Source organism: Marmota marmota, unplaced genomic scaffold (genome assembly GCF_001458135.2).
Source record: "Marmota marmota marmota unplaced genomic scaffold, marMar, whole genome shotgun sequence".
Lineage (NCBI taxonomy): Eukaryota > Metazoa > Chordata > Mammalia > Rodentia > Sciuridae > Marmota > Marmota marmota.
In genome coordinates, this window is record NW_026000316.1 from 154,265 (window position 1) to 181,976 (window position 27,712).

The 27,712-nt window shown below is 41.7% G+C and overlaps 2 protein-coding genes across 2 annotated transcripts in view; both read left to right on the forward strand.

Annotated features, from left to right (window-relative positions):
- LOC107156213 (nuclear RNA export factor 2-like) overlaps window positions 1-11,544 on the forward strand; it is a 29,074-nt gene extending 17,530 nt beyond the window's left edge. The window contains exons 2-15 of the mRNA XM_015502259.1: window positions 2,768-2,856; window positions 2,976-3,083; window positions 3,266-3,375; window positions 4,855-4,891; window positions 5,276-5,344; window positions 5,425-5,480; window positions 5,619-5,726; window positions 5,828-5,886; window positions 6,001-6,116; window positions 6,236-6,278; window positions 7,122-7,194; window positions 7,696-7,881; window positions 11,103-11,167; window positions 11,307-11,544. Of these exons, the coding sequence (XP_015357745.1) occupies window positions 2,768-2,856; window positions 2,976-3,083; window positions 3,266-3,375; window positions 4,855-4,891; window positions 5,276-5,344; window positions 5,425-5,480; window positions 5,619-5,726; window positions 5,828-5,886; window positions 6,001-6,116; window positions 6,236-6,278; window positions 7,122-7,194; window positions 7,696-7,881; window positions 11,103-11,130 (1,082 nt within the window). The 3' untranslated portion in view covers window positions 11,131-11,167; window positions 11,307-11,544. The remainder of the gene's footprint in view (window positions 1-2,767; window positions 2,857-2,975; window positions 3,084-3,265; window positions 3,376-4,854; window positions 4,892-5,275; window positions 5,345-5,424; window positions 5,481-5,618; window positions 5,727-5,827; window positions 5,887-6,000; window positions 6,117-6,235; window positions 6,279-7,121; window positions 7,195-7,695; window positions 7,882-11,102; window positions 11,168-11,306) is intronic.
- Window positions 11,545-24,881: 13,337 nt separating this feature from the next.
- Armcx5 (armadillo repeat containing X-linked 5) lies at window positions 24,882-27,088 on the forward strand. Its single transcript, XM_015502281.2, has one exon. The coding sequence runs from the start codon at window positions 25,053-25,055 to the stop codon at window positions 26,751-26,753; it is 1,701 nt and encodes a 566-aa protein (XP_015357767.1). The 5' UTR covers window positions 24,882-25,052; the 3' UTR covers window positions 26,754-27,088.
- Window positions 27,089-27,712: the final 624 nt, after the last annotated feature.

Genomic DNA, 27,712 nt, shown 5'->3' on the forward strand with positions numbered 1-27,712 from the left:
TTTTTCTTATTTGCTCTTTTAAATTATACATATGAGAGTAGAACGCATTTTAGCAGATTATACGTACATAGAGTATAACTTATTCTACTTAGGATGCCTCTCTTGTGGTCATACAGGATGTGGCGTTATCTTGGTTATATATATGAATACAAGGCTAGGGAAGTTATGTCCTATTAATTCTACTGTCTTTCCTTTTCTGCTCCCCACTCCCTTCCCTTTGTTTCCCTTGGTCTAATCCAGGGGATTTCTGTTATTCCCCTTCCAACCTCCCTTGTTTGCGGTTAGCATCCAGAAATCAAAGATGACATTTGGCCTTTGTTTTGGGAGGAGGATTGGCTTACTTCACTTAGCATCATATTCTCCAGTTCCATCCATTCACGGGCAAATGCCATAATTTCATTCTGTATGGCTGAGTAATATTCCATTGTGTGTATATATACCATGTTTTCTTTATCCATTCATCCGTTGAAGGACACCTAGGTTCCTTCCATAGCTTGGCTGTTGTGAGTTGAGCTGCTATAAACATGGATGTGGCTTTGTCACTGTAGTATGCTATTAACAATTTTAAGACCTTTAGGTATAAACCAAGGAGTGCGATAACGGAGTCATATGGTGGTTCCATTCCAAGGTTTCTAAGGACTCTCCGTACTGCTTTCCATAGTGGTTGCGCGAATCTGCAGTCCCACCAGCAATGTATGAGAGTACGTTTCTCCCCACATCCTTGCTAACATTTATAGTTACTTGCATTCTTGATAATTGCCATTCTGACTGGAGGGAGATAGAATCTCGGTGTAGTTTTGATTTGCATTTCTCTAATTGCTATAGATGTTGGACGCGTTTTCATATACCTTTTGAGCATTCATATTTCTTCTTCTGTAAAGTGTTTGTTCAGTTCCTTTGCCCGTTTATGCATTGGTTTATTTATTTTTCGAGTGGTAATGTTGTAGGGACAAATGAGGCAAGGCACCGAATATAGCAGGAAATAGTTTTATTTGGCTGCAGTCAGGTTCAGAGGGCACAGCTTTTGCTGAAATCAATTAATCCCCTGAACCCTGAGTTCAGGGAGTTTCAGAGTTTTATACCCAGTGTGTAAGGGGAGGGGCTCAGAAGTTCACAGTCTGCAGAAGTTCACATAATAGCAGCTTTTTCTTTCACTGTTCTGGGCAAGTGGGCAAGTTAACTCTTCAAGGACAACACTTGAGAAGGGGAGAGCTTCTTCTCCCCTTTCTTTCCTCCCCCTGCCAGCTGTTACCATGGAGCCCAATTGTAACTTATCTTAAAAATGTAGACATCTCTGTGAAGCCCAGCTCAAGGCCAGAGGCCTTGTTTGCACATTTCTTCAAAGTACTATACTGGATACGTTTGTGAAAACTAGTAAGGGGGTGCCCAGCACCTGGAGTGCTGGTATCTTCTCGGCCAGTGGCCAAGTAAACAGGGCGACATGAAAATAAGAAGTTTATCTACATTGGACTCTTTCTCAGGGACTCTTTTGCTGACAGTCCTAAAATCAGCCATGGTGAAGAGGGCTTTTCTGTGGAGAAAGGGGGTGCCACTTTTCTGAGTTGTTTGTATACTGTGGAAATTAACACCTTACCTGAGGTACTGGTGGTGAAGATTTTCTCCCCATCTGTAGGATCTCTGTACACGTTCTTGATTGTTTCCTGTGCTGTGAAAAAGCTTTTCCACTTGATACCATCCCATTTGTTGATTCTTGATTTATACTCCTTGCGCTTTTGGAGTCTTCTTGAGGACTGACATGTTGAAATGTTGGAGACTTGGGCTTACTTTTTCTATTTGTAAGTGCAGGGTCTCTGGTCTAATGCCTGTGTCCTCAATCCACTTAGAGTTGAGTCTTTTGCAGGGTGAGAGAGAGGGGTTCAATTTCGTTCTATTACATATGGATTTCTCATTTTCTCAGCACCACTCCTTAAAGAGGCTATCCTTTCTCCAATGTAAGTTAATGGTGCCTTTGTCTAGGATGAGATAACTGTATTATGTGGGTGTGTCTCTGTGTCTCCTATTCTGTTCCATTGGTCTTCATGTCTGTTTTGGTGACAATACCATACTGTTTTTATTCCTATAACTCCTTGGTATTATTTAATGTCTGCTACTGTGATGCCTCCTGTGTCACTTTTCATGCTAAGGATTGCTTTGGCTATTCTGGGCCTCTTGTTTTTCCAAATGAATTTCATGATTGTTTTTCTATTTCTGTGAAGAACGTCATTGAGATCTTTATAGGAATTGCATTAAAACTGTATAATGCTCTTGGCCGTTTTGATAATATTGATTCTGCCTATCCAGGAACGTGAGAGATCTTCCCATTTTCTGAGGTCTAATTCAATTTCTTTCATTAGCAAATTCTGTAGTTTTTGTTATAGGGATCTTTCACCTCTTTTATTAGGTTGATTCCCACACATTTTATTTATTTATTTTTTTGAGGCTATTGTAACGGGGATAGTATGCGTGATTTCTCTTTCAGCCAATATCCTTGGTGTATAGAATATGATTGATTTATTGGTGTTGATTTTAAACACTGCTACTTTGCTGAATTTGTTTATGAGTTCCAGGAGCCTACCAGTAGAGTTTTGGGGGTCTTCTAAATATAGAATCATGTCGGCGGCGGCAAATTGGGATAGTTTGAGCTCTCCTCCTCCTCCTCCTCCTCCTCCTCCTTCTTCTTCAATCATATGTGGGGAGGGTTTGTGCTGGCACTGATCCAGCTGGACCCCTCTTACCCTTCTGATTCCCTTGTCTTGGCTTCCCAAAGACCTGGTGGGCTGTGACATTGACATGATCCTGAATCGAAGAAACTGCATGTTTGCTACCCTGCAGATCATTGAAAGGAATTTCCCAGAGGTGAGACCTTAGGCCCAGGGCCGGTATTTAGATAGAGGGGTGGAAGGGATGGCATTTAGGGCAGATGTGCCCACCAGGTGCTAGAAAGTCCCCATCACTCTTATGTTTCCTCCCACAAGCTGCTGTCCCTGAACTTGCGAAACAACAAACTGTACCGGCTGGATGGCCTGTCTGACATTGTAGAGAAAGCCCCCCATGTCAAGATCCTGAACCTCTCCAAAAATGAGGTGAGAAGAGAGAGCCAGATGAAAACAAAATTGCATTGAGGGTGGCTGGTAGGGCACAGCAGGGTGCTGGCAGGAGGCAGACAAAGGCAACTGGAGTGAGGGTCCCAGAGTCTGGGTGCAGGTTCCCAGGTGTCCCTCTCTCCCTGGGTCTCCTTAACCGGTTCCCTCCCCATCTTTCTCAGCTGAGGACCTCCAAGGAGTTGGAGAAGCTGAAAGGGATGGAGCTGGAAGAGCTGTGGCTAGAAGGGAACCCTCTGTGCAGTGACTTCCCAGAGCAGTCTGCTTATGTAAGGTAGATAATGCCTGGTAACACCTGTCACCCTTCCTGGGGACCTTTGCCTCTTGGGAGCCTGAGCTCCCCCTGAAGTCCACCTCTGCAGGAGGATGCAACCTTGGCCCTCTGGAAGGATCACAGGCCACGCCCTCTCCTCTATCTGTGTCCCTCAGCTGTGCCCACAGGTCTGCTTTCCTTCTTGCGACCTGCTCCCCTTTTTCAGCTGGACTGGGGTGTGTTTCCCGCCCCTCTGCACTGGCCTCCTCCAGCAAGCCCTCCGAAGATGGGGCTGGGCTTCCCTCCCCTGTCCTATGAGTGGCCCTTCTTCTCATGTTCCAAAAAGGTTCCCCTTCCTATCCCAGGCTGACAAGGAGAGATTTCATGCCCCGTGGTGAGGGCCCGGGCCCTGGGTGGCTACCGTCACAACATCTGTTCCTCTAGGCCATTGGTGGAAACTGTTTCCTCCTTGGGGAGAAACTTGGGTTCCCTGAGTCAAGGAGCCAGAGGTAGGCCACTGCCAGCAAGCAGAGGCCTTCCCAAGACAGGAGGGGAAGGCAGAGGGCAAAGGAGGAGGAGGAGGAGGAGGAGGAGGAGGCGGGAGCACAGGCTGCTCAGGGGCACTGCTGCTCCCTCCCCCACTCCACATCCCACATCCAACCTCGTCCCTCAGAGCAGCCCTGGTAGCCCAAGTCAAGATGCTTCCTTGGGCAAGACACTGACTCAGACAGGCACAGGTGCACAGGAACCACCATGAGGGAACCTGGTGCTCATAAGAGGGGGCCACAGACCCTCTGTCACATGCTGAGCTGGTGCCTGATTCTTCACTACTGGTGCTGGGAATGACACCTCCCCTGGGGGCAGCTCCTTTTCCCATACCTGGCCCCCTCTGGGCCCACACGGGAGACAGAGGCTGAACCTGCATCCTGTGGGCCCGAGCCCAGCAGGTACATGTTTGCATTCCTGCCTGGGGCCACAGGGCCAGCCAAGGGCAGGTGAAGGAATGGGCTGCGGTAGGGCAGCTGGTTTCTTCTCACTTCAACCTTGACCTCCAGCACCAGGACAGCATCTTCCCCTTCCCTTTGCTTTGCTTCCTCTATCACTGTCTCTCCCTCCCCTACCTTTATTCCCTTTCTGTGGCCATACCCCTGCCTTCCCCTGCCTGTCTCACTCACCAAACCCCCACCCCGCCCAGCATCCTATCCTGGGAGGCGAGAGTATGACCTGGTCTTGGTCTGGCCAGGCCATGCCCCACGGAAGGCTGGACACCCAGCACAGTAGCAGAGCCCTGGTCTCCCACCCCATTCCCTGCTCCCTTCAGAACCTTCCATGGGGGGACCTGGAAGAAGGTAAGGGAGGCAGGGTGGGCCCTGGAGGAGGGGGTCAGGCTAGTGTAGATGGGAGGTACCCAGGGGAAAAGAGAGGGAGGAGAGCAAGAGGGAGAGAGTGTGCACAGCCCTTCACTGTCACCTCACTTCATTAGATTTTTCATTTGCACAGTGCTATCCAGGATTGTTTCCCCAATTTGTTACGCCTGGTAAGTACGCACTTCCGGTCTTGTCTCCTTACTCACATACCTGACCTCCCCGCTGGCCCCAGGCCTTGTGGGCCTTGCCTAGATTACGTGTGCACCAGACCCTCATCCTTCTTAAAGGGCATGGATTCTCCATGGCATGGACATTTTCCCTAGGGAGAACACACGTGCACACACCCATACACACCCACTCACAGGGTGCATGTACTGGTAGAGATTTCCAAGAGCTCATGATGCAGACACCAAGTGTGATCTCACCCATGGATTTTCCAGGGCCTATTTATACGTGGCCTCTGGCCCTTGTTTCCCCTTGGGCTGGTTTAACTCCTTGCTCATGCAGTGCCACCACCCTGATCTTCACTGTTGACTTCCTCTTCCCTTCTCAAGGATGGCCAGGAGTTACCAGAATCAATTGGAATTGACAATGAAACACCTGAAATAATAAAACCTTGTAAGGTGAGGGGGGATCATCAGTATTTGAGGTGTTGCAAGGGAGGTTTTGTCAATCATGTAGTTTCAAGGTGTCTTCATTTCAGGAAAGCTATAAAGGATGTGATAATCTGAAGAGTCTAGTATTGCAATTCCTGCTTCAGTAAGTTCTCCTGGGATCTTGAGGACAGGGAGGGCTGGCACAGTTTGGTTTAACTTAGCACAGGTCTGCTACGGTATTTTGAGGTATCATTTCGGGGCAGGGCCCCAGAGATAGCCTGTCCCCTTTGCTTCTCCACAGATATTACCTTATTTATGACTATGGAGATCGACAGGGTCTCCTTGATGCTTACCATGATGAGGCCTGCTTCTCCCTGACCATTCCCTTCAACCCTGAGGACCCAGACCCGTGAGTATCACAATTCAGACTCTGGCCTGGGACCATGTAGCTCTCTCCTGGAAATACCTGCACTGGCTAGACCACCACCTTCTGTTCCTCTTTTTCTTTAGGAATAGCTTGGAAGAGTATTTCAAGGATAATAGAAATATAAAGAAGCACAAGGACCCCTGTAAGTCTGTGATAAGAGAAGCTTGGCATGAGAAATATGATGTAAAGGACTCAATGATAAGCCACAAGGGCAACAATTTGCCAGTCCCCATCTTTGCTTTTCTTCCCCATACAGTTCTGCGGATGCAGCTGCTAAAGCACACAAAATGTGACATTGTGAACTGCCTCATTGTATTGCCCAAAACTCAGCATGATTTTAACTCCTATGTGATAGACCTATGTGTCCAGACAGTGAGTACCCATTTCTTTCCTCAGGCAGCCATAGGTAGTAAGTTTCTGAAGTTTCTCGACATAGGTAGTAAATTTCTGAAGGATCATGAAAGACCTAGATTTTTATTCCTCCATTTCAGGACATGATGCTCTGTTTTTCTGTCAATGGGTTGTTCAAGGAAGGTGAGTATCTGTAGATGCCCCTTATCAGAGTGCTCATGACTCCCTTCTCCTTGCTGAGTTCCCTCCCAGTATTCTCCGAGCCCACATCCTTTTCCTTCTTCTCCTTTTTCTTCCTTTCATATTTTCCCCACTGCTACTGGGGATTAGACCAAGAGCATCACACATGCTAAGCAAGTGCTTTACCACTGAGCTATATCCCTAGCCTCTTTCCTTCCTTTCTTTTCCCTTCCTGTATGACTCCCTTTTTGTTCTCCCACCCTATTTTTCTCTCGCAAGTGACTGATCTGATCTACATCCATGTCTGTCTGCCCCGCACAACTCAGGCATTAGGAACACAGGCTGTGGAGTTTGATGGCTCTCATTCCAGGTCCTTAATGTGTTAAATCTGGCCTGATACTTAACACCTCAGTTTCCTCACTTGAATAATTTGGGGGCTAGGGCTGTAACTCAGTGGCAGATCACTTGCCTAGCACTTGTGAGGCACTGGGTTTGATTCTTAGCACCACATAAAAATAAACAAACAAAATCTACAACTTCAAAATTAAAAAAAAAGAAAAATGGGGCTAATAATATTCATCTCTTGGGCAGCTGTGAAAAATGAATCAAGTGAGCTTATGTTTGTCAAGGAACCCACGTTAGGGGGTCTTTTCAGTGGGAGCTGATTCATTTCTACTGTGGCTGCCTCAAACTCTGAAATTCCCTCCTAATTCCCAGTAAAATTTGTTGGAGTTTGGTTTCCTTAAGGGTGCACATGAGTATCAGGCAAGACCCTTACTGGGGAACACTGTATGTAAACATGAATATGCAGGTCTAAGGGGGCATCATTGTTTATTGTCATTGAAGTGGAAGGAAAGTCTCAGGGTTCTGTTCGTGCCTTCACCCGGACCTTCATCTTAACTTCTGGCAGCAATTCCAGGTAAGCACAATGCTGTGGATGGCAGTGGTAACACCATCCAAGCTTCCATTCAGTAGTGCGATTAGTATTGTCTTGGGGTCTTCTCAACACTGGGGAAAGCCAACAGATAGATTCAAGGAGAAGTCTAGAATAGTGGTTAAGAGCATGGAATCTAAAGTCAGAATAGATTCTCATTTATCCTAACACTTATTAATTAGCTGTGTGACCTTTGTCAAATTATAAGACTTTTCTGTAATTAGTTGACTTCCTCTGTAAATGGGGAAGAGTGCCCGCTTTTAAATAAAGGGAGTTAAATCTGTAATGTAATGAAGGTAGTAGACAATCTCTCAAAAGGTAGGTTCTGTAGCATGGGTTAAGGGTACCAGCCAAGAGAGCTAAGAGGTAGGCAGTGTAGGGGTTTGAAAGGAATCTGGTTGCTGAGTAGCAATGGAAATAGAATCACCATTGGGAGTGTGGGGTTGTCCATTTGTCTGATTATTTGAGAATTCACCTTTCCTTTAGTCTGTGCATCGTGAATGATGAGATGATTGTGAGGAATGCCAGCCCCAAAGAGACCCAGAGCGCCTTCTCCATCCCCATGCTTACACCCTCCTCCAACTATGTGCCTGACCTCTACCAGGAGCAGCAGGGAATAGCACAGCCTTTCTCCACCAAGTTTGAGATGCAGAGCCTTGAGCGCTCTCAGAAGTGAGTGCTGAGAGTCTCTGGGGATAGACTTGAGTTGGAAGAAGTGGGAATTTAATAATGGAAATTTTCAACTAATTTGTCAAAATAACACTTGTATATTTTGCTTCCAAAATGGGCTCATGAGAAAATATATATTAATGTTATTGTGATAATGTAAGTAATTTTAAAACAATGCAATGTTTAAATCAGATAGCACGATCTCATATGTATCAAATTCTAAGGAAACCACCAAAAACTTAAAATTAGTATGTTAGGTCAGCACTGTTTCAGGGCACTCAATCAATATACAGAAATCAACCATATCACCATATACTAGCAATGAACAATCAGAAAATAAAATAAATAAAAAATTCCATTTCCAATAGCATCAAAAAGTAACATATTTAGGGGCTGGGGATTATAGCTCAGTTGGTAGAGTGCTTGCCTCACATGTACAAGGCCCTGGGTTCAATCCCCAGTACCACAACAAAGTAACATATTTAGGCTGGGTTTGGGGGCACATGCCTATAATCCTAGCAGTTTGGGAGGCTGAGTCAGGAGGATAGCGAGTTTAAGACCAGCCTCAGCAAATTAGTGAGGCCTTGTCTCAAAATAAAAAGGGCTGAGGATGTGTCTCTCAGTGGTTAAGCTTCTCTGGGTTCAAAAAAAGTAAGATATTTAGGAACATATTTATCAAAAAGTATAAAGCATACACTCCAAACTCAATAAAGCATTGTAAAAATGAATTACAGATTTAAATAAATGGATGTACATCCCGTGGTCCTGGATTGGAAGACTAAATATTGTTTAGATGGCAGTCACTTTCCAAATTTATATTGCAGATTCATTGTAAATGCAATATATATCAAAATTTTAGCTTCCTTCATTGTAGACATTTACAAATTGATCCTAAAATTCCCAAGAAAATACAGTTAACTTAGAAAAGAAAAAATAATCTTGAAAGAGAAGAACAGAATTGGAGGACTCACTAAAATGTGGCTGTAAACTTATAGTAAACAATTTGTACTGGATAGTATAGGCCTTACAATAGACATGCATATGAATAGAATAAAATAAGAGTTCAAATTAAAAAAAAAAAAACAACTTTTATGGTCAGTTGCATTTCAATCAGAGTGTGAAAATAGCCTTTTTAAAAAACTGGTACAGGAACAACTGGATATCCACTTACAGATGAATTTATACTCTACTCTCATGCCATAAAAAAGCAAATTAAAAATGGGTCAAAACCCTAAAAGTTGGGCTGGGGATGTGGCTCAAGTGGTAGCGCCCTCACCTAGCATGTGTTAGGCACTGGGTTCGATTTTCAGCACCACATAAAAATAAAATAAAGATGTTGTGTCCACCTAAAACTGAAAAATAAATATTTTAAAAACCCTAAAAGTTAAATCCAAAACATTAACATTTTTATTTTTTTATAGAGAGAGGAGGGAGAGGGAGAGAGAGAGAGAGAGAGAGAGAGAGAATTTTTTATATTTATTTATTTATTTTAGTTTTCAGCGGACACAACATCTTTGTTTGTATGTGGTGCTGAGGATCGAACACAGGCTGCACGCATGCCAGGCGAGCGCGCTACCGCTTGAGCCACATCCTCAGCCCACATTAACATTTTTAGATGAAAACATAGGAATAAATTTTTGTGACATTGACTTAGACAATGGTATCTGACATATGACAGCAAAAGTGCAAGAAAAAAGGAAAAATTTAGTGGAGTTCATCAGAATTTCTAACTTTTTTTGCATTAAAGGACACTATAAAGTGAAAAGGCAATCCAAAAGAAGAGAAAATATTTATATACTTTGTGTCTGATAAAGGACATATCCAGAATCCATAAAAAACTCTTCAGCCAGTCGCAGTGGCACACACCTGTAATCCTAGTGGCTTGGGAGGCTGAGGCAGGAAGATCGTAAGTTCAAAGCCAGCCTCAACAACAGTGAGGCACTGAAGCAACTCAGTGAGACCCTGTCTCTAAATAAAATAGAAAATATGGCTGTGGGTGTGGCTCAGTGTTCGAAAGCCTCTGAGTTCAATCACTGGTACCACCGCCAAAAAAACAACAATAAAAAGACATGTAACCCAATTAATATGGCCAAGTAACTAAATAGACATTTTTCAAAAAAAAGACACAAATATACAAAAAGTACTTGGAAAGATACTAAGCATTATTAGTCACCTGGGAAAAGCAAATCAGAAAGAGAGATACCACTTGTTTCACACCACAATGAATGTGATTTTTTAAAATGGAAATAACAAGTGTTGGAAAACATGGATTAATCAGAACCGTCCTACATGGCTAGTGAGAATGGAAAATGGTGCAATCATTGTGGGTTGGCAGTTCCTCACAATGTTAAACAGGAGGTTACCATATAAATGAGCAATTCTACCAAGATAGATAAAAACATAGGTTCACATGAAAACTTGTACACAAATGTTCATAGCAACATTATTGATAATAGCCCCCAAATGGAAACAACCAAAGTGTTCATCAGTTTATGAGTAGATAAATTAATGTGAGATATACACATACACATCCATATATATGCACATATATGTATATTATTAAGCAATAAAATAGAATAAAATTGTGATACACTCTATAACATGAACCTTGAAAATATTATGCTTAAGCAAAATAGCCAGTTATAAAAGACTACATATATCATTATCAGTCCATTTATGAAAAATCTCCAAATGAACAAATCCATAAGGACACAAAGCAGAATAAGGTTTACCAGGTCTGGGGACAGGTAGAACTGGGGAGTGACTGCTAACAGGTAAGGAGTTGTGTTTGGTTTAGCTAAGATGGTGAAACAGTTTTGGCGTTGGATAATTGTGATGGTTGTACAATCTTGTGAATATACTAGAAAACCACTGAATCATACACCTTAAGATGGCAAATGCTATAATATGTGCCATATACCTGGATTTGGAAGTGACTGGAACATTTTTATTTTTGAATTTCAGTGTCTTATTTTCTTGAGCATCTTTGATATCATTATATGTTAATATCATTTATTCTTCTAAACACTCCTGATTTTCTGCTTTGAATTCTGGTGAGCATGAATGTTAGTCACAGATATTTTAGTTTTCATAAGGTCATTATTCATCATTACAATGGTACTCATTCTGGCTCATGTATCCTAGCATAAGAGTGGCATTAGGAGGTGGCATTTTGTAGCCAGTGTGCATGTTCTGTGATGTCATGGAGATCACCTGTTTTTCAGGTGCCTTGAAGACAAGGAGGAGAACTAACCAGAGTTGGTCAGGTCTTCACTGTGTTCCAGGTGAGGTATGGGAATCAAGGGATGAAAAATGGACTCTGAACCTTTGGAAAAGTGGTGGCCTGGGGATGGGGATGGGGATGGGGATGGGGATGCAACTCAGGGCACCTGGTTCTTCTAAAAGCCTAACTCCTCCATTCCTTCTAGGTCAAGAATCCAGAGGAGGCCTTGAATGTCATTTTCCTTTTAATCCACATTATTGTGTCTCTCTTACTAACTTACGACCATGCCCATGGCTGAGGTTGACAGTCTTGTTGTTCAAGAAGCCAAAGTTAACTTGTAGGTCAGGTAATACAACCATCCAAAAAGCCAGTTGTTATGATTATTTTTCACCACTGAAGATGGCTGTTTATTATCATAATAAAGAGTGAAATTGCATGTTGCATTTATGTGTCCTGGGTTGCTCTTCCCCTGCCCTAGCCATGAGCCAAGGGAGTCAGGACTGAAAGACCATGTGTACCACCACACACCACCCAGTTCATCCCTGGGAAGCCAGGTACTTTGTGAATAAAGCCTCATGAGAAAGGACACATGCTACTTTAGTAATTCACTTTTGGAGACATTAGGGGCTCTGTGAGATGCTCTTTGAGGAGGCCCACAGAAGCAGGCATATGCACTGGTACAACAGGTGGTTCTCAAGGATGTCTCTTGGCTATTGGGGGCTGCAGAAGGAAAGGATTAAGGGAAGGAAGGAAGAAAGGTAAGTAGGTGAGGGCTTACATATTTTACTTCTCATTCCTAGTCATTTGAGCATTTTCATAGATCATACCATGCTCAACTTTGTGATTTGTGCACAGGTGAATGGGAAATGGGCCTTTCCACAGCTCTCCCTGCACTTCCATCTGTCTTCCTGCCCCTTCCCCTTCCTGATGGTACCCTAGAAGGAGACTCCTGTCAGCACCTGCAGGGAGAGGGAGAGTCTCAAAGAGCTGACAGCAGATGTTCAGTGTCCATGATCTTGAGTGGCTTCAGCCACCTATGGTCACTTCCAAATAACAACATCATTGTGGTCAGTTCTGTGGGACTATCCTAATGACTGACTGACAGAAGTTCCAAATTCCAAGCAAGTGTTGAACAGGCTTTCTGCACGCTACATTCTCCATGCCTCTGGAATGCTTGTACTTCAGAAAACAGTCATAATTTTGGGTGCTGTAACGTGTACCTGTAATCCCAGAGACTAGGAAAACTGAGTCAGGAGGATAGTGAGTTCAAAGCCAGCCTCAGCAACAGTGAGACACTAAGCAACTCAGTGAGACCCTGTCTAAATAAAATACAAAATAGGGCTGGGGATGTGGCTCAGTGGCCCGCGAGTGCCCCTGAATTCGATCCTTGGTACCAAAAAAAAAAAAGGAAAACAGGCATAATTTTTGAAATTAAAATAATAGCAGTACAAAAATTTTTAAGTTACAATCCTATAAATGACACAGGTGAAGTACCACCAGGTGGCAATAATTGCCTGCATTTCTTGAGTGTTTGGCATAAATAATTTCCTACCACTTGCCACTTCAATTCGTAATGTCTGCTTACATTAGGGAGCCAGATATTGAAGTGTGGATTTCTGAAAAATGGGTACTGAGACAATAGTTGGCATTACATAAAGAATAATGACAACTGTTCTTCCAAATAGGACCCCAGTGGTCAGAGCCAAGCTCCTGTAACTCACTAAGCCTTGGCCTTCTCACATTGGGAGCAGAGATTACACCACACATTTCTTAGCCTCATAGGGAGCAATAGAGATGGTCTCACATGGAATTGAACAATCGCAGTGTCTGGCTCAACTCAGTCTCTCTCAGCTACCTGGGTTCCCTAGTAGGCAGGAGCCATGGAAACCATGGCATGGCCCTTCAACTTCCTCTACACCATCAGGCTTTCACATCCTCAACCTCCTTCCTTAGCCAGATCAGAAAACATGGTTTCCTTCCACTCACCCACTTGCCTATTCCCATAGCTACCTTTGGGCCCATGCTACCAGGCAAGCAAATGCTAACCCTGAGATGCCCACCATGTGCGTTTGTGTGTGTACAAACACACTTCTCTGTATACAGATTTTCCTATTTCTCCATGTGTTCACAAACATTTGTTATACCCCTCCCTTTTCTTTTTGTTGTTCTTTTTATTTTTTTGGAGTTGTGGGCACCAGGGATTGAACTCAGGGGCACTCAACCACTGATCCATATCCCTAACCCTATTTTGTGTTTTATTTAGAGACAAGGTCTCTCTGAGTTGCTTAGCTTCTCACTGTTGCTGATGCTGGCTTTGATCTCACTATCTTCTTGCCTCACCCTCTCCAGCTGCTGGGATTACAGACATTTGCCACTGCCCCAGGATGTTGTTCTTTTTCTTTTTGAGAGAGTTTTTATATACTCACAGAGACCCTTATCAGATACATGATTTTCAAACATTACTCCTACTCTGTAGGTAGTCTTTTCACTTAATTCATCCTCTCCTGAACAGTTTCCTGTTTTGATGAAGTCCAATTAATGCATTTTTCCTTTGCTTCCTCATGTTTTTGGTGATCTGTACATATTGTATACATATATTAAAATATCACACTAGACCTCAGAAATATGTATAGTTAATATAGGTTAATCAAAATATTTAAAAGGTTTTTTGGGAAAGGGTACTAGGGATTGTACTCAGGGACACTCAGCCACTGATCCACATCCTCAGCCCTATTTTGTATTTTATTTAGAGACAGGGTCTCACTGACTTGTTAGTGCCTTGCTGTTGCTGAGACTGGCTTTGAACCCATGATACTCCTGCCTCAGTCTCCCAAGCCACTGGGATTACAGGTGTGAAAAATATTTAAAAGTTTAAGGAGGTGGAAATACTACCTACTGTGATGTAACCATACCACGTTTTATATTGTATACGTTTATCAAATTATCACCCTGTACTTCATAAAAATGCACAGTTGAAATAATAATAAAGATGTTTATTGTCACATCCAAATTTCTCTGTTTTCTCCCAAGAGTTTTATCGTTTTAGCTCTTATAGTTTGGTCTTTGATTCATGTTCAGTTAATTTGCTGTGTGGAACGATCCAAATTCACTCTTTTGCATGTGGTTATCCAGTTTTCCCAGCTCCATCTATGGAAGACACTTTTGTTTGTTCTATTGTAAATTTTGGGGAGAGACTTATTTGCCTTTTTTCTCATGTTTTCAGAGGTCTTAGACTTGTGCATCTGTTGAGATGGATTCCTCTTGTTCTTTTATGAAGAGATTCTTTTGTGAGTGGTCCTGTATTTTAGCTTCAATACATAGGATAAGTATAATACAAGTGTTAATTTCAACCTCCAATGTCTCTTTGAAAGGAGAGAGTGCTACAAGTAACAGTAGTAGTTTAAAAGGGATTGGACTCAGGGCACCATGTATTAACCATGTATTAATGTATATTGTAAATGTAATTACTAACAATCTCTACAGCTCTAGAAATCCAAGTGAAACAGGAGTGAGGTCTAATATGATATAGGTTTAAAGGGTGACAAATTATTAACTGAATACAATATTGAATTTGAAGGTGGGATAAAAAATAAACAAAAGGAAAAGAGAAAAGGAGAGGAAAGAAAAGGAAAAAGGGAAAGAAGAAAGCAGGGGAGGGGGAGGAGACAGGTTCAAATGGGAAAAGTGAGTGCAGAAAATCAGGTGGTATGGAATAGTTGTACATTACAGAGACTAGTTATTGGTTAATATAAATCAATGTACTGATTATCATTTGGCAGTTCAGATAATTGTTGCAGAAGTTTTTTGAAATAGTCTTTTGAATCTGTTGTTTCAAATTTTTGAAACTGCCTTCAAAATTTAAAATGCTTTTGATTTCATCTCTGACCCAAATGAGCCAAACTTGTTACATGAGTCTATATGCAGAATTCAACCCCTTCTTTGTCTGGCCATCACTTTTTTTTTTTTGGGGGGGGGTACCAGGAATTGAACCCAGAGGCACGTAGCCACTGAGGCACTCCCAGCCCCATTTTGTATTTTATTAAAGACAGAGTCTCATTGAGTTGCTTAGGGCCTTGCTAAATTGCTGACGCTGGCTTTGAACTTGCAGTTCTCCTGCTTCAGCTTCCTGAGCCTCTTGGATTATAGGCGTGTGCTACCACATCTGGCTCTGGCCACCACAGTGCCTGGGTGTAAATAGGTTTTCACTTTCAAAATGGCATTATTGTGTCCTGAGGTGAGAGTGTGAGTCTGTCAGGACAATTGAACAGCTCCTTCACCTGATTCCTCTGTAGACCTATCTGGCTTGAATTGCTCCTCTCACTCAGAATCCCTGTTCCTGTAATATGTTTGGGTGGGTTGGCTTGAGACTTTCCCTGTGATCTTCCTTAGATCTAGATCCTTACCCCTGTCAGCCACACTCTATCTCGCAGATCAGTCTACAATTTCCAAGGCAAGTGACCTTTGTTTTTCTCCACTTCAAAGCCTCAATAGGGTCAAAATATCTCTTTTATATTCAGAGTGGGGCTAGGTTTGGGCACCAAACATCAATTTAAAAGTATAACTTACGTGCCTTATTTGGTTTCAAATCAGCATACTCCAGTGAGACAGCTACATCAATGTTTATAGCAGCTCAATTCATAATAACTAAGCTATGGAGTCCACCTAGGTGCCCTTCAACAGATGAATGAATAAAAAAATGTGATATATATATATATATATATATATATATATATATATATATATACACACACACACACACATATATTAGAGTTTACTTAGCCATTAAGAAGAATGACTTTATTAAGTTTGCCAGTAAATGGATAGATCTGGAGACTATCATGGTAAGTGAAATAAGCCAGTCCCCAAAAGCCAAAGGTCAAATGTTTTTACTAACAAGTGGAAGCTAACACACAATAAGGGGAAGGGAGGGACAGAAAAGAGAAATTCAGTAGATTAGACAAGGAGGAATGAAGGGAGGGGAGGGGGCATAGTAAAAAGAAATACAATAGAATGAATCTAACATAATTTTCCTATGCACATATATGAATACACCACAGTGAATCCCACCATTATGTATATCCACAAGAATGGGGCTCAGAGGAATTCACAGTGCTGCAGCAGCTCTGCAAGAATAAGTTATATTCCATGTTTGTATAATTATATGAAAATGGATTCTACTGTTATATATAACTAAAAAGAACCAGTAAAAATAAATAAAATTTTAAAAAATTTAAAATCTATCATAGAAAGTACCAGACCAAAAGAAAAAGAGAAATAAAGAAACAAACATAAATCCAGCCAGTTAGCCAGGAGAAAAAAAACGTGATTTCTGGAAAACAGTGGTAAGCTGTAGGAGTTCCAAGCTTGCTTAATACATCCCTTCAAGCTATTTTCAATGCTTCCCCAGCTCTATCACCTCTGTTAGAGCTATTCTGGTATCTTAGTTGGGGCTTATCAGTTCTGTCTCCAGCCAGGGACTCACAGGCTTTCTCCCAGCTAAGTACAGCCCAGATTTTCTGAGTTTATGACCTGCTCCAGTTGCGGATATGATGGGCACCTGTTTTTCTTTCTTTCTTCTTCTTTTTTTAAGCTCAGTGGGGAAGTGACTTTCTTCTTGATGTGTTGAGAGCTACAGCTGAAGGGGCCCCAGCAAACTTCCAGCTGCCAGCTGATGATTGGCTCACAGCGCCCCAGCAAACTTCTAGCTGCGAACTGATTGGCTCCTCTGCAGTGATGCTCATTGGGCTGTTTCCCCGCCCTTTCAGACCACGGAGCTGCTCATTGGGGGACTTTTTTTGGCTCCGCCCACACGACCCAGCAAATCGGCCTCAAGAGCAAGAGGAGTGGGGGAGGTTGAGAGGCTTGTGGGAAGCCCCTGGTGGCAGTTGTGCTCTGAGGGAATTCCTGAGGAGCTGTGAGGTGCAGTGTGTGTGTTCTAAAAATAAAGTTCGTTTCTTTTGACAAGTGGCTCCTAAATTGTGCCCAGCCAGACTAGGGCATTGATGAAAAAATTCTTCCCCTCCCCCACTGAGCCTCCGCATACCCAACACTGCCTTGGTCTCTTCCCTCTATTAATTCTTTTTATGTTCCAAGAACTACCCTGCTTTTTCCTCTGTTTTCCTACTGCAGTTTGCTATTGCAGAAATGCTGATTTAATTTATTCTTTCAGAGTTGCTGCAGCACTGTGAATTCCTCTGAGCCACCATATTTCTTCTCATTTGACTAAATTTTTGAGTATAAAATTGTGTGGGTTTGTGGGCGTGTGCATGTTTTGTGTATGCACGTGTGTACAGGAACTTTATGCACTTCATGGCTGCCCTCTTGTGGCTTTTCCCTTGTTGTTTAAATCCTTGTACTCATAAGTCCCGGTCCATATAAATGAAGGTGGAATTTTTTTACAGGAACGTGCATACTTGGACCCCATCCCCTGGTAGTTTTCAGTTCCAGAATGTTGATATCAAAACCTCCAATGGAAGAAGAGTAGCCCTACTCAACAATGACAGATTTTTCTGGGACAACTGGCAATACCTGGCAGAGGATATCTGTAGTATATAGATTAACTCAAAAATAAAGGGGAGGATTCTTCAGCTTCTTCCATTCATCTTGGATCCTATTGTAATAACAAGGCATAAACTTAAAATATTTTCTTTTGCCTCTTCCAACACTCTACTTAATGACCCAAGCATATCATGGATAATTCTATATTTTCTGTCTAATCATAATGGTCCACAATTCCACAAGTTTTAGGATTATTAAAATCCTTAATGAATGTTTTTATCAGAAACTTCTCAGTAAAAGGTGTGAAGGACATCTTAATGTTTTCTTCATATTCTGCTTTCTGTATGTTCTGCTTTCTGAAAGAAATCCTGTCAGAATCTTGGGTCTCTATTAATTAAACTGATCACTTTGTCCACCCCAGGCCAGAGAGAGATCACAGATATACTTTGATCACTTTGCTGTCATTTTCTGGAGATATGACTAATGAACTTCCTGTGGGTCTTTTGTAGATTCAAAGCATGATGGTGCTTTCTGGTCCTTGATTCTCTTGTCAAAGCAGGACTTTGCTGAAACCTTTCTTATCCCCTTTGTTCCTTAGTCTTGTGTGTATATTGACAGCTCTGTGGGCATTGGAATGATTTTTCCCAATAACTGTCCTTTGGTAGAGACTTCAGCTCACAGTCTGTCTCTGGCTTTCTCTGATTACCTGGTAGGCTTTCTATTGCATACCCCTGCTTATACTCCAGGATGGTCCATATAAACTGAAGCCTGGTGCCTTCTCACAGATTTTGTATCAGTCTGATGTCACTTTTTCTTATATGACTTTTATTACACAAGAAAGTATGACAATTTTCTGGGGGTAGTGGTGTACGCCTGTAATCCCAGTGACTTGGGAGGCTGAGGTGGGAGAATCATGAGTTCAAATCCAGCCTCAGCAACTTAGCAAGGCTCTAGGCAACTTAGTGTGACCCTGTTTCAAAATAATAATAATAATAATAATGATAAAAGGCTGGGGATGTGGCTCAGTGGTTAAGTGCCTCAGGGTTCAATTCCTGGCTTAAAAAAAAGAAAAGAGCTGAATCATTTTGACAACAGGATCATTCCTACAGTAACATATGAATAACTGTTTTACTGCTCTCTGCTTTCATTAATGGAAAGGTGAAAATCTGGGAACTATTCCAAAATAATAATAAGAAATTTAAAGGGTATTTCTCATAATTTTTATTTTTACTGGCTACCATTTCTTATTAAATGTCTTATGAGTGTCAGAAGAAATAATTCACAGCACACTTCTGTATTTATCAGTCTCCTGAACAAAAAGCAAAATTATCTTTAATAGAAATAGCATTAGCAAGTTTAATGGTGAACTTTCCTAGTAAACTAGATTGTGAATATTTTAAGAGAAATGAGATGTTAAGGGACTCTCAGAAATCTGTCCTTCACATCTGGAGGGTAAGCCATCTACTTTAATTAATGCAGTTTCAGAATTGGATGGCCCAGCTTAGAGTTGAGGAATGTAGGGCTTATAAGTTGGAACATTTCTAAGAACAATGGTATAAATGTTTTATACCCTCTGATTCTAAGGCTTATTTTAATTAACATTTATTTTTGAATATTTAATATAAAAATGAGGTTCAAAGCTCAAATACATAACATTTCATTCATTTAGAGAAATTCTTCAAGTCACCTTCTCATTCTTATCTGCTTTCCAATAGGTCACACTCAAAAACAGATGTCATGTTACCAGTTATTTGTTGATATTAACAGATACTCTACATACTATAAATAAACATATATATATATATGTAATAATATATTTTAAGCAAGTGGTAGCATACTATAACTTTATCATGCACTTTGCTCATCTTGCTTTCTTCATTTAAAAATGTATTTTGGAGTTCATTCTTTATCATTATATAATAGAGCTGCTCTGTGTTTGCATGTCTGTTACTGGGGATTGAACCAAGGGGTTCAGTTATATCCCCAGATCTTTTTTTTTCTTTTTATTTTGGGACATGGTCTTGCTAAGTTGTCCAGGCTGGCTTTGAACATGTATTCCTCTTGATTCAGTCTCCTGACTCCCTGGGACTACAGGCAAACACTATGATGACTAGATGCTCTTTTTCATAGCAGCATAATATACCATTGAATGGAGTTACACCATCATTTATTTAATCAGCCCCCATTGATGAATAGTTACCCATTTTTTGCAATGATTTACCATTACAAACAAATCTGCAATAAATATCCTTGTAGACACAGTAGTTTTAAATGTGCAAATATTATTTTACAATAGATTCTTAAGATTCAATTACTGGTCAATGGCTATATGTATTTGTATCTTGATAAATAACCTTCATAGAGGGTATACTGTTTTTATGTTCCATCTAATAATGTGTGAGAGTGCATTTTCCAACCCCTTATCCAATACAGTTTGTTATCAAACATTTTGTTCTTTGCCAATCTGGTAGATGAGAAATAATATATGATGATAATTATGATTTGTATTTGTTATTATCAATACAATTAAATTTTTATCACATATTTTTAAAACTTTGGTGTATCTTTTGTGAACAGTCTGTTCATATATTTTTCTATCTTTTCCATTGGATTGTTGGTCATTGTTTTTTATTTATGAAATTATTGGGATTTGCTATATATTAAGGAGTTTAGCAAGGCATCATGGCAAATGAGAAATTATTTACCACTATTCTTGAATCTAAATTACACATATCTCCCCAAAGATTCATTACAACCTAAGATATTAAGATACCCCAAGCTTCTTTCCAAAACAGTTGAAAAATTTTTGCTCCCTTCCTCCACTGAAAAGCCACAAAGAGAGCATTTCCTGTGTGGCAGATTCTGGGCTAAATCCTGGGGTTACAGACATCAAAAACAAAGACATACCTATAGAATAGTATTGATCTGCAAGCAACAGAAGGTACTGTGGAATTCTCATGACTCAGTGATGTTTCACATCTTTCAACCACTGACCACTTTGTCTACTATGTGCTGAGGATACAGCAGTGAAACAGACTGACGAAGAGGCCCTTCATTCATTGAACTTAGTCTAGTTCAAACTCCACATCACTCGGGAGAGTCCAAACTTTTATACATTCACGGAAAGGAGCATACGCATTCATTAGGCAGGATGCAGGGCTGAGAGAAAAAGGAAGAGATAGGAACAGCTGAAATCTGCCTTGAGAAATACATAGGTAGTGTTCTTCTTCTGACAGAACAGTGGGCAAGAAACCTCTCTCCAGTTCCCTCAAAAACAGAAGTACCTTCTTCCCTTTCACATCTCTAGGAAGCAGTGGAAGAAACACATGAGGGAGTCACTCTAGAGCCAGTGGGGCTGTCTGGCTTGAAATTGCCTTTCCTCTCCCTGTCTCCTGCCTTGATACCCTCATCCCAATAGACTCTGGGGCAAGAAATATGGTGTGTCAGGCCTAGAAAGGTCCCACAAAGTCAGGAAGGAGTTGGTTCAAGGTTACAAAAATATTATGGTATTAATCCTCTTCCATAAGAATGTAGTTGTTTTCCCCATTCCCAAGTTCAGGCCCCCACATATTTTGGTGAGAATATCATGGGAATGGGACACACCTACACAGAAGTATACTTTAGTATTAATGTGTTTGGTAAGATTAATATTCTCTTTTCTAGCAAAGTTAAACCTGTAGTCTTAGTTTCCTAATATGTAACAAAATATGTTTGCTGTAATCTAAACCATGTGGTTAAAATGTACCCGTTTTGAGCCCCCCAATATATCTCTCTCTGTCCTCAGTTTTCCAATCATAATGTCTATAGTGTAGTAAGAGATCCAATCATAATCAGAGCCCTTCCCCCTGCCCTCCCCAATTTTAAATTACTCAATTGCATAGATTGTTACCCCCAACTACTCCTAGCAGAGCAAGGGGCAGTGCTGCCTTAGGGATTAAAAACTTGGGTAGACTTCTGGTTCAGTGTGCTTGCTTGCCAGACTTTTTTGGTAGTACACCCTTCTGCAGAGGTAAAATTTGCCTTGAGGAGTAACTTAGGAGTATGTGTCTGATTTCTTGAGGCACTCTAATATATCTAACAATCTTCCATGCCTAAGTTCAGGCCCCTACATATTTAGGTGAGGAGACTATCAAGGGAATAGGACACACTCACATAGAAGTATATTTTGATATTTATGTTTTCTCTGATTGCCTCTGGTTTCCCTATATGTTTATCCCACGTTATCTAAGACTATTTCAATACAAGAAATATGTTGGACAATAAAGGCTAAAGACTCAGGCAAGAGGTATAGGAAAAAACCAAGAGGAGGAATTGATATTGATCTGTGATGTCAGGAGAGAGAAGCTTTTCCAGACACCCCACTACGATCCCACACATTTCGTGTAGAAAATTAAGCGCTTGAAGGAGAGGCCAAGAGGGCTTTTCCTATAGAGCGAACACAAAATGTGGAACAAATAAGAATTGATACTTTCATCTCAGTTTGGAGCCTTTTACTCCGCCCCATCCCGCCCGCTTTTATAAAAATATCTATAGTCCCTCCTCTGACCCGCCCATTTGGACGGGGTTTTGGAGAGGTGAGTTTGTAAACACTAAAATCATTTGATATCCGTCCGCCTCAGCAGGCCACAGCTGATTTCCTGACACCACAACCCGGAACCCATATGCATTTCAGTTTGGACAGTGTGTGTGTGTGTGTGTGTGTGTGTGTGTGTGTGTGTGTGCGTGTCCTTAAAAAGAGGGAACTTAATACCAAGACACTTTGTCATTGGTCTGTTTCTCTCCATTCCAGCGCTATTTCCTCTAGGTCCCAATCCGGTCTTTGGGAATTCCAGTATGCGCTAGAATTAGAGTGGGCGGGGCGACAGTGGGTTGATACACGGAAAGCAGCGCTAGGAAACGCTTGGTATCACTCCGCTTCTCTAAGCCGGATCCCCTTAAACTACACCCTAGCTCCTCCCTTTGCCGATTTCAGTAATGGGGACGTGGCATAACCTGTTCTGCGGAGGTAAAGGTGAAAGCTAATTAGTCGCTACCTCCGGGTTCCTGAGGAGCCCTGGGAACAGGAAAAAGAAGAGAATACCAGAAAGTTATAATAGTTTACCAGTCACCGCCCTTTATCTGATGAAGCAAGTATCTCGTCATAAGTCCCAGGTGCCGAGTCAACCCCCAAACACAGTCGCCGCCATTGTTTCGGGTATTTGCCTGTCTGACTGTCAGTCCCTCCTACTATGTGGCACGGCACCGCTTGAAACAACGAAATAAGAAAATTGCCTCTGATCCAAGCCGAGCAGGTCAGTGATAAGGCTAGCATCGCTTGGGGGAGTGAACATGGGTATCGGAGATGAGTGCGGAATACGTGACCTGGCCTTGGGAGGAGGGCGGTGAGAGGCTTAGAGGGACTACAGTAAAATAAGATGGTCAGTTTTTTTTGCTAAGTTTCTAAACTCACCCTTATTCCGAATATATTTGGGAAGGGAAAGTGGTGTAGTCGCGGCTTCTAGCAGGGGAAACAAGTATGTAAGAGAAAGGGGCTGCTACTATTGGTGGGGAGAGTTTTCCAAGGACTCCTCAGAGAGGGAGAGAACTTATAAATGTGTGATAATAAAAGTGTTGTGTTGAAGAGGGGTTCATATCCTGTTTGCTTGACTGATCATTAATACACTCTCTTCATTAGTTTTTTGGGTGTGTATTATGCATTTTTCTGTGTAGATCTGTTGTTAAGTGTGCAGTACTCCACATTTGTGTAAATATCTGCAGGGGGCAGCAGACCTCAAGGATAGGGGAGAAGAAGAAAATTGGCCTGGCTTCTTTAGAGTGGGCATTGCTTGAGGGTGCTTGACGACCAAGACTAAAACAGGTAGGGATCTAGCATACCTCCAGCTCTCCTATCTGCCAGCTTTCAAGATATGTCCTGCCCCACAACCATTATATTGTAGAAAATGATAGGCTTTGGGGGAGAGGAAGGAAATGTAAGAACTTATATAAGAAATGTGAAAATTATATTTTCCAAGTTTCTGTGGCTTGTTTTGGTATTTCATTCCTACTAACACCACTAATACCTTGCAGGAATGTTTGAGTTGCCTCTGCATGGAAATTGTCAGATTTTGAGAATGGAGCAGAGGAACTTGGAGATGTGGGAGTGGGGGAAAAATGAGACAGAAAATGTTTGTCAAACAGGTACCTGTGTCCAAAAAGCATATATGCCCTAGGTGCTGAAGTTCTGGTCTCTACCAAAGACTCAGTGTTCTTGGTCTCCTGTGTTCAATTTATTTGTCTCTGTGTTTGTGGATCTCTGTGGGTAGATATGTTCCTAGGTCTGTAGAACTAAAGTTTTTGTGAAGGTTTTAAAATTAACCCAACATGAAGCTAGGAAATATTGAAGAAAATCGACCTGTATCTTTTAAGGTTGGTATGAGGTTACAGGGATAGGAATGACTGAGGCTAGAGAATCCCATCTATTTTTTATCAGTTTATCAATGACTCCTGTCTGCTCTCCTCCTTTCAGCCTAGTTGAAATTCTTTGTATACTTTGGATTTACAGAATGCAAAGGCTTGTCCTGTTCTCATGCTTAATATTGTAATCCAGTTCTAAGCTAGGCAACTTCCAGAGCAATCATGGGAAAGGGAAAATGTGGGCAATAGGGAGGAGGAGGAACAGCTCTGAAGCAGGAAATGGTGGAAGAAAACATGAGACAGAGTGTATCTAGAAAGACAAGACTAAGGGCCAGGGACCAAGGTCTGTCTACCAAGAGGTCAGTTTCCATCTCCTCCTGTTTGTCTATTTGTTTTTAGGTCTGCCTGTAGGTATGCTGTAGGTTAATCACCATTGGAAGCAAGCAATTGAAGTGAAAAATTATTCCTGAAGAGTGAGATTGTATGAGTGTGGGGACTGCTTGGGTAGATTTGTAGTACAGGGTAGTGGAGATCTGTCTCCAGCAGGGGTCAAGATCCAGCGTAAGCATCCCTTAGCCTATCTCACTCCCATCCAGGTTCCCTGCTCTCCATACTCTTGTTTGTTACCTGGAAAGGATATTGGTAGCACTTGGAGGTATAGGGAGAGGGTGAAATGACATTTATCTACTTTTCCCACACATCACTGGATTTCCATACTTTCATATCTCCGTGTTCTAATCAGCGTGAGGAGAAAAACTGGAAGAGACTTAAAGCCCCATTTCCTTCCTCCACTCCTAGGTCCAACTTCAATGGCAGATCTGGTGTCCTTGGAGTGGCTGAAGACCACCACCCTCTACAGGGATGCTCCCAGGCCCAGCCATCCTTCCTTACCTTGAGTGAGCTTCCTCAGCATGTTTATATCATTGGCAGAACCTGTAGTTGGAAAGGGGACTGAGTGACTACTGGACTTTGTATGAAAACACCAACTTGGGACAGACCTTCAGTCAAGGCTAAGACAGGGGTCCGGTGGGGTCTTTAAAGAGCTTTGCCTTTAACTTGGATGATGATTGGCTCACGGGCTAGAGCAAGAGATAGAGAAGAGGCTGAGGATAGCCTGAAAGCTCAAATCGGTGGCCCTGACAATGCTAGAATGAAGACTCAGCCCAAGGCAGTGGTTGAGGCAGAACCAAAAGCAGAATTAGTAACCCAGGCCAAAGCTCGTGATGGAGCAATAGCCAGGACACAAACAGTGACCTACACTGAGCCTGTGGCTGTGACAAGGGAAGCAAGCAAAACGAAAGATATGACTAATACTAGTCTCACAGCTGAGACTAAGGCAGAACTCCTGGCAGAACCTGGTATAGTGCCTCAAACCAAGTCAAAGGCCACCCCTGTTTTTAGGGTTAGTTTGGTAACTAAATCTGAGGTAAAGGATTGTGCAGGCAGTGAGGCAAACATCAAGTCTTCTGCCAAGGCTGATAAGGCCAATATTGGGTCTAGGCCTGAGATAAAGGAAGAGACCAGCAACAAGTCCAGGGCTGGGAACAAAGCTGGTATTGGGATCAAGTTCACTGATGAGGATGAAGAAAATGTCTGCTCCTGGTTCTGGAATGGAGAAGAGCCTAGTGTAGGATCTTGGTTCTGGCCTAAAGAAGAGACCCCTCCTCAAGTTTATAAACCCCCACCTAAGATACAGGAAGAGCCCAAGCCCACATACAGCCCCAAACTTACTACAAAACAAAAAGCAAAAGCCTGGTTAAGGGCCAGGTATATTGTCCTAGTCCCAGTTGAGGGAGGGGAACCAACATTGCCTCCAGAAGGCAACTGGACCTTGGTTGCAACCTTGATTGAAACTCCTCTGGGAATTCGGCCTCTGACCAAGATTCCACCTTATAATGGGCCTTACTTCCAGACCTTAGCTGAGATCAAAAAACAGATAAGGCAGAGGGAAAAATATGGGCCTAATCCAAAGGCCTGCCGCTGCAAAACACGTACCTTTAGTTTAGAGCCTAAAGAATTTGATAAACTTGTTGACCTACTTAAGTTAACTAAGGATCCTTTCATTCATGAAATAGCTACTATGGTAATGGGTATCAGTCCTGCTTACCCATTTACTCAAGATATAATTCATGATGTTGGTATTACTGTTATGATTGAAAACTTGGTCAATAATCCCAATGTTAAAGAACACCCTAAAGCTTTAAATATGGTAAATGAAAGCTCTGAGTCTTCTGAAGAACCAAAAATGGAAGAATCATATATACATCAAATTTGTAAGGACATAATCTGTTATCCTTTGAATTCCCCTGTGCAACTGGCTGGACTGAAATTATTGGTGCAATTGAGTGTGAAATTTGAGAATCATCACATGATTGCCAGTTATATTCTAGAGTTCCTCACATTATTGAACAAAGGAAGTGTCAAAACCAAGTTTTATGCTTTAAAAGTGTTTTTGTGCTTGTCTAAAAATCAAGCCAATACAAGAGAACTGATAAGTGCCGAAGTACTATCATCACTGGTTGCGCTCTTTAACAAGAATGAGTCAAAGGCCAATGTTCTTTGTATCATTGAAATATTTGAGAATATAAATTTCCAATTCAAAAAAAGGGCAAAGCTGTTTACTAAGGAAAAGTTCACTAAATCTGAACTTATTTCCATATTCCAGGAAGCAAAAGGGTTTGGTCAGAAACTCCAAGACTTAGCAGAGCACAGTGATCCTGAGGTGAGAGATAAAGTTATACGATTAATACTCAAACTCTGAATAGTCATATGTTTTCACAAAGCCTTGAACATATTTTTTTTTGCTTTTGGAATATGAAACCAATGCATATTATAATTATAAATTCAATACTTACGTTCTCTGTGTTGATTGTTGCAGTTTTAAGGATACCAGCTAATCTTGCAGGCTTGAACATTTGCTTATTTTTATTGTGCTATAAAATATAAATTGAGATATTTTTAGTATTTATGCAACATGACCTGATAATGATCATATTCATCCTGAATAAGCTACAAATCTGTTCATTGACAAAAGTGTATCTTTTTGAGATTTCATTTACATGTTGTTAATAAAGTTGCATGCTAAACTGGTAAAAACATTGTCCTAGTTCTTCAGTTGAAATGTAGTCAGAGGGATAAAGCACAAACAACAAAAAGATGGTGAAGAGATGGTGTCTGTGTCAGTTTATCTGTAGAGGGTGCACAAAGAAAAAAAAGTTCACTGGCAGATCCTTTAGTGCCAACATGTTCAAGGAGTAGAATCACTCCAGAAGCAAGGGGACAGGACCGTACTACTACCTGTCTAGTTTCTGGCTGACAGTGCACCAAGAAATGAAGCTGAAGCCCTATCCAGGCAGCCCTAACTAAGGAAGCAGAAGAGGACAGACTGAGGAGAAAGGGAACACAGATTATTTCATTCCATTGAATCCCAGATCTTGTGCTTGGACTTTGGTATAAGATATCTATCAGGACACCATGATGCTTTTTAACCCCCTTGAGTATTCATGGTTCTCACCCCCATTCAGAAAAACCATGGGTGACTATGTAGGAAGTGTGGTTCTGAAGGGATCCAACCCTGCTGTGTTCTCATCAGCATTCTCCCCATTCAGGGGTACTAGATTTATTCTTTCCTTTGAGGTTCCCTCCCCCTGATATCCTGGACCTAAGAGGAGGGTCTGGGGTCCACCTATAGAAACTGCTTCATAATCAGTCTCATCTGTC

Bases quoted from the DNA above. Each gene is read 5' to 3' on its own strand.
- Armcx5 (XM_015502281.2), top strand. From the start codon at position 25,053: ATGATGATTGGCTCACGGGCTAGAGCAAGAGATAGAGAAGAGGCTGAG.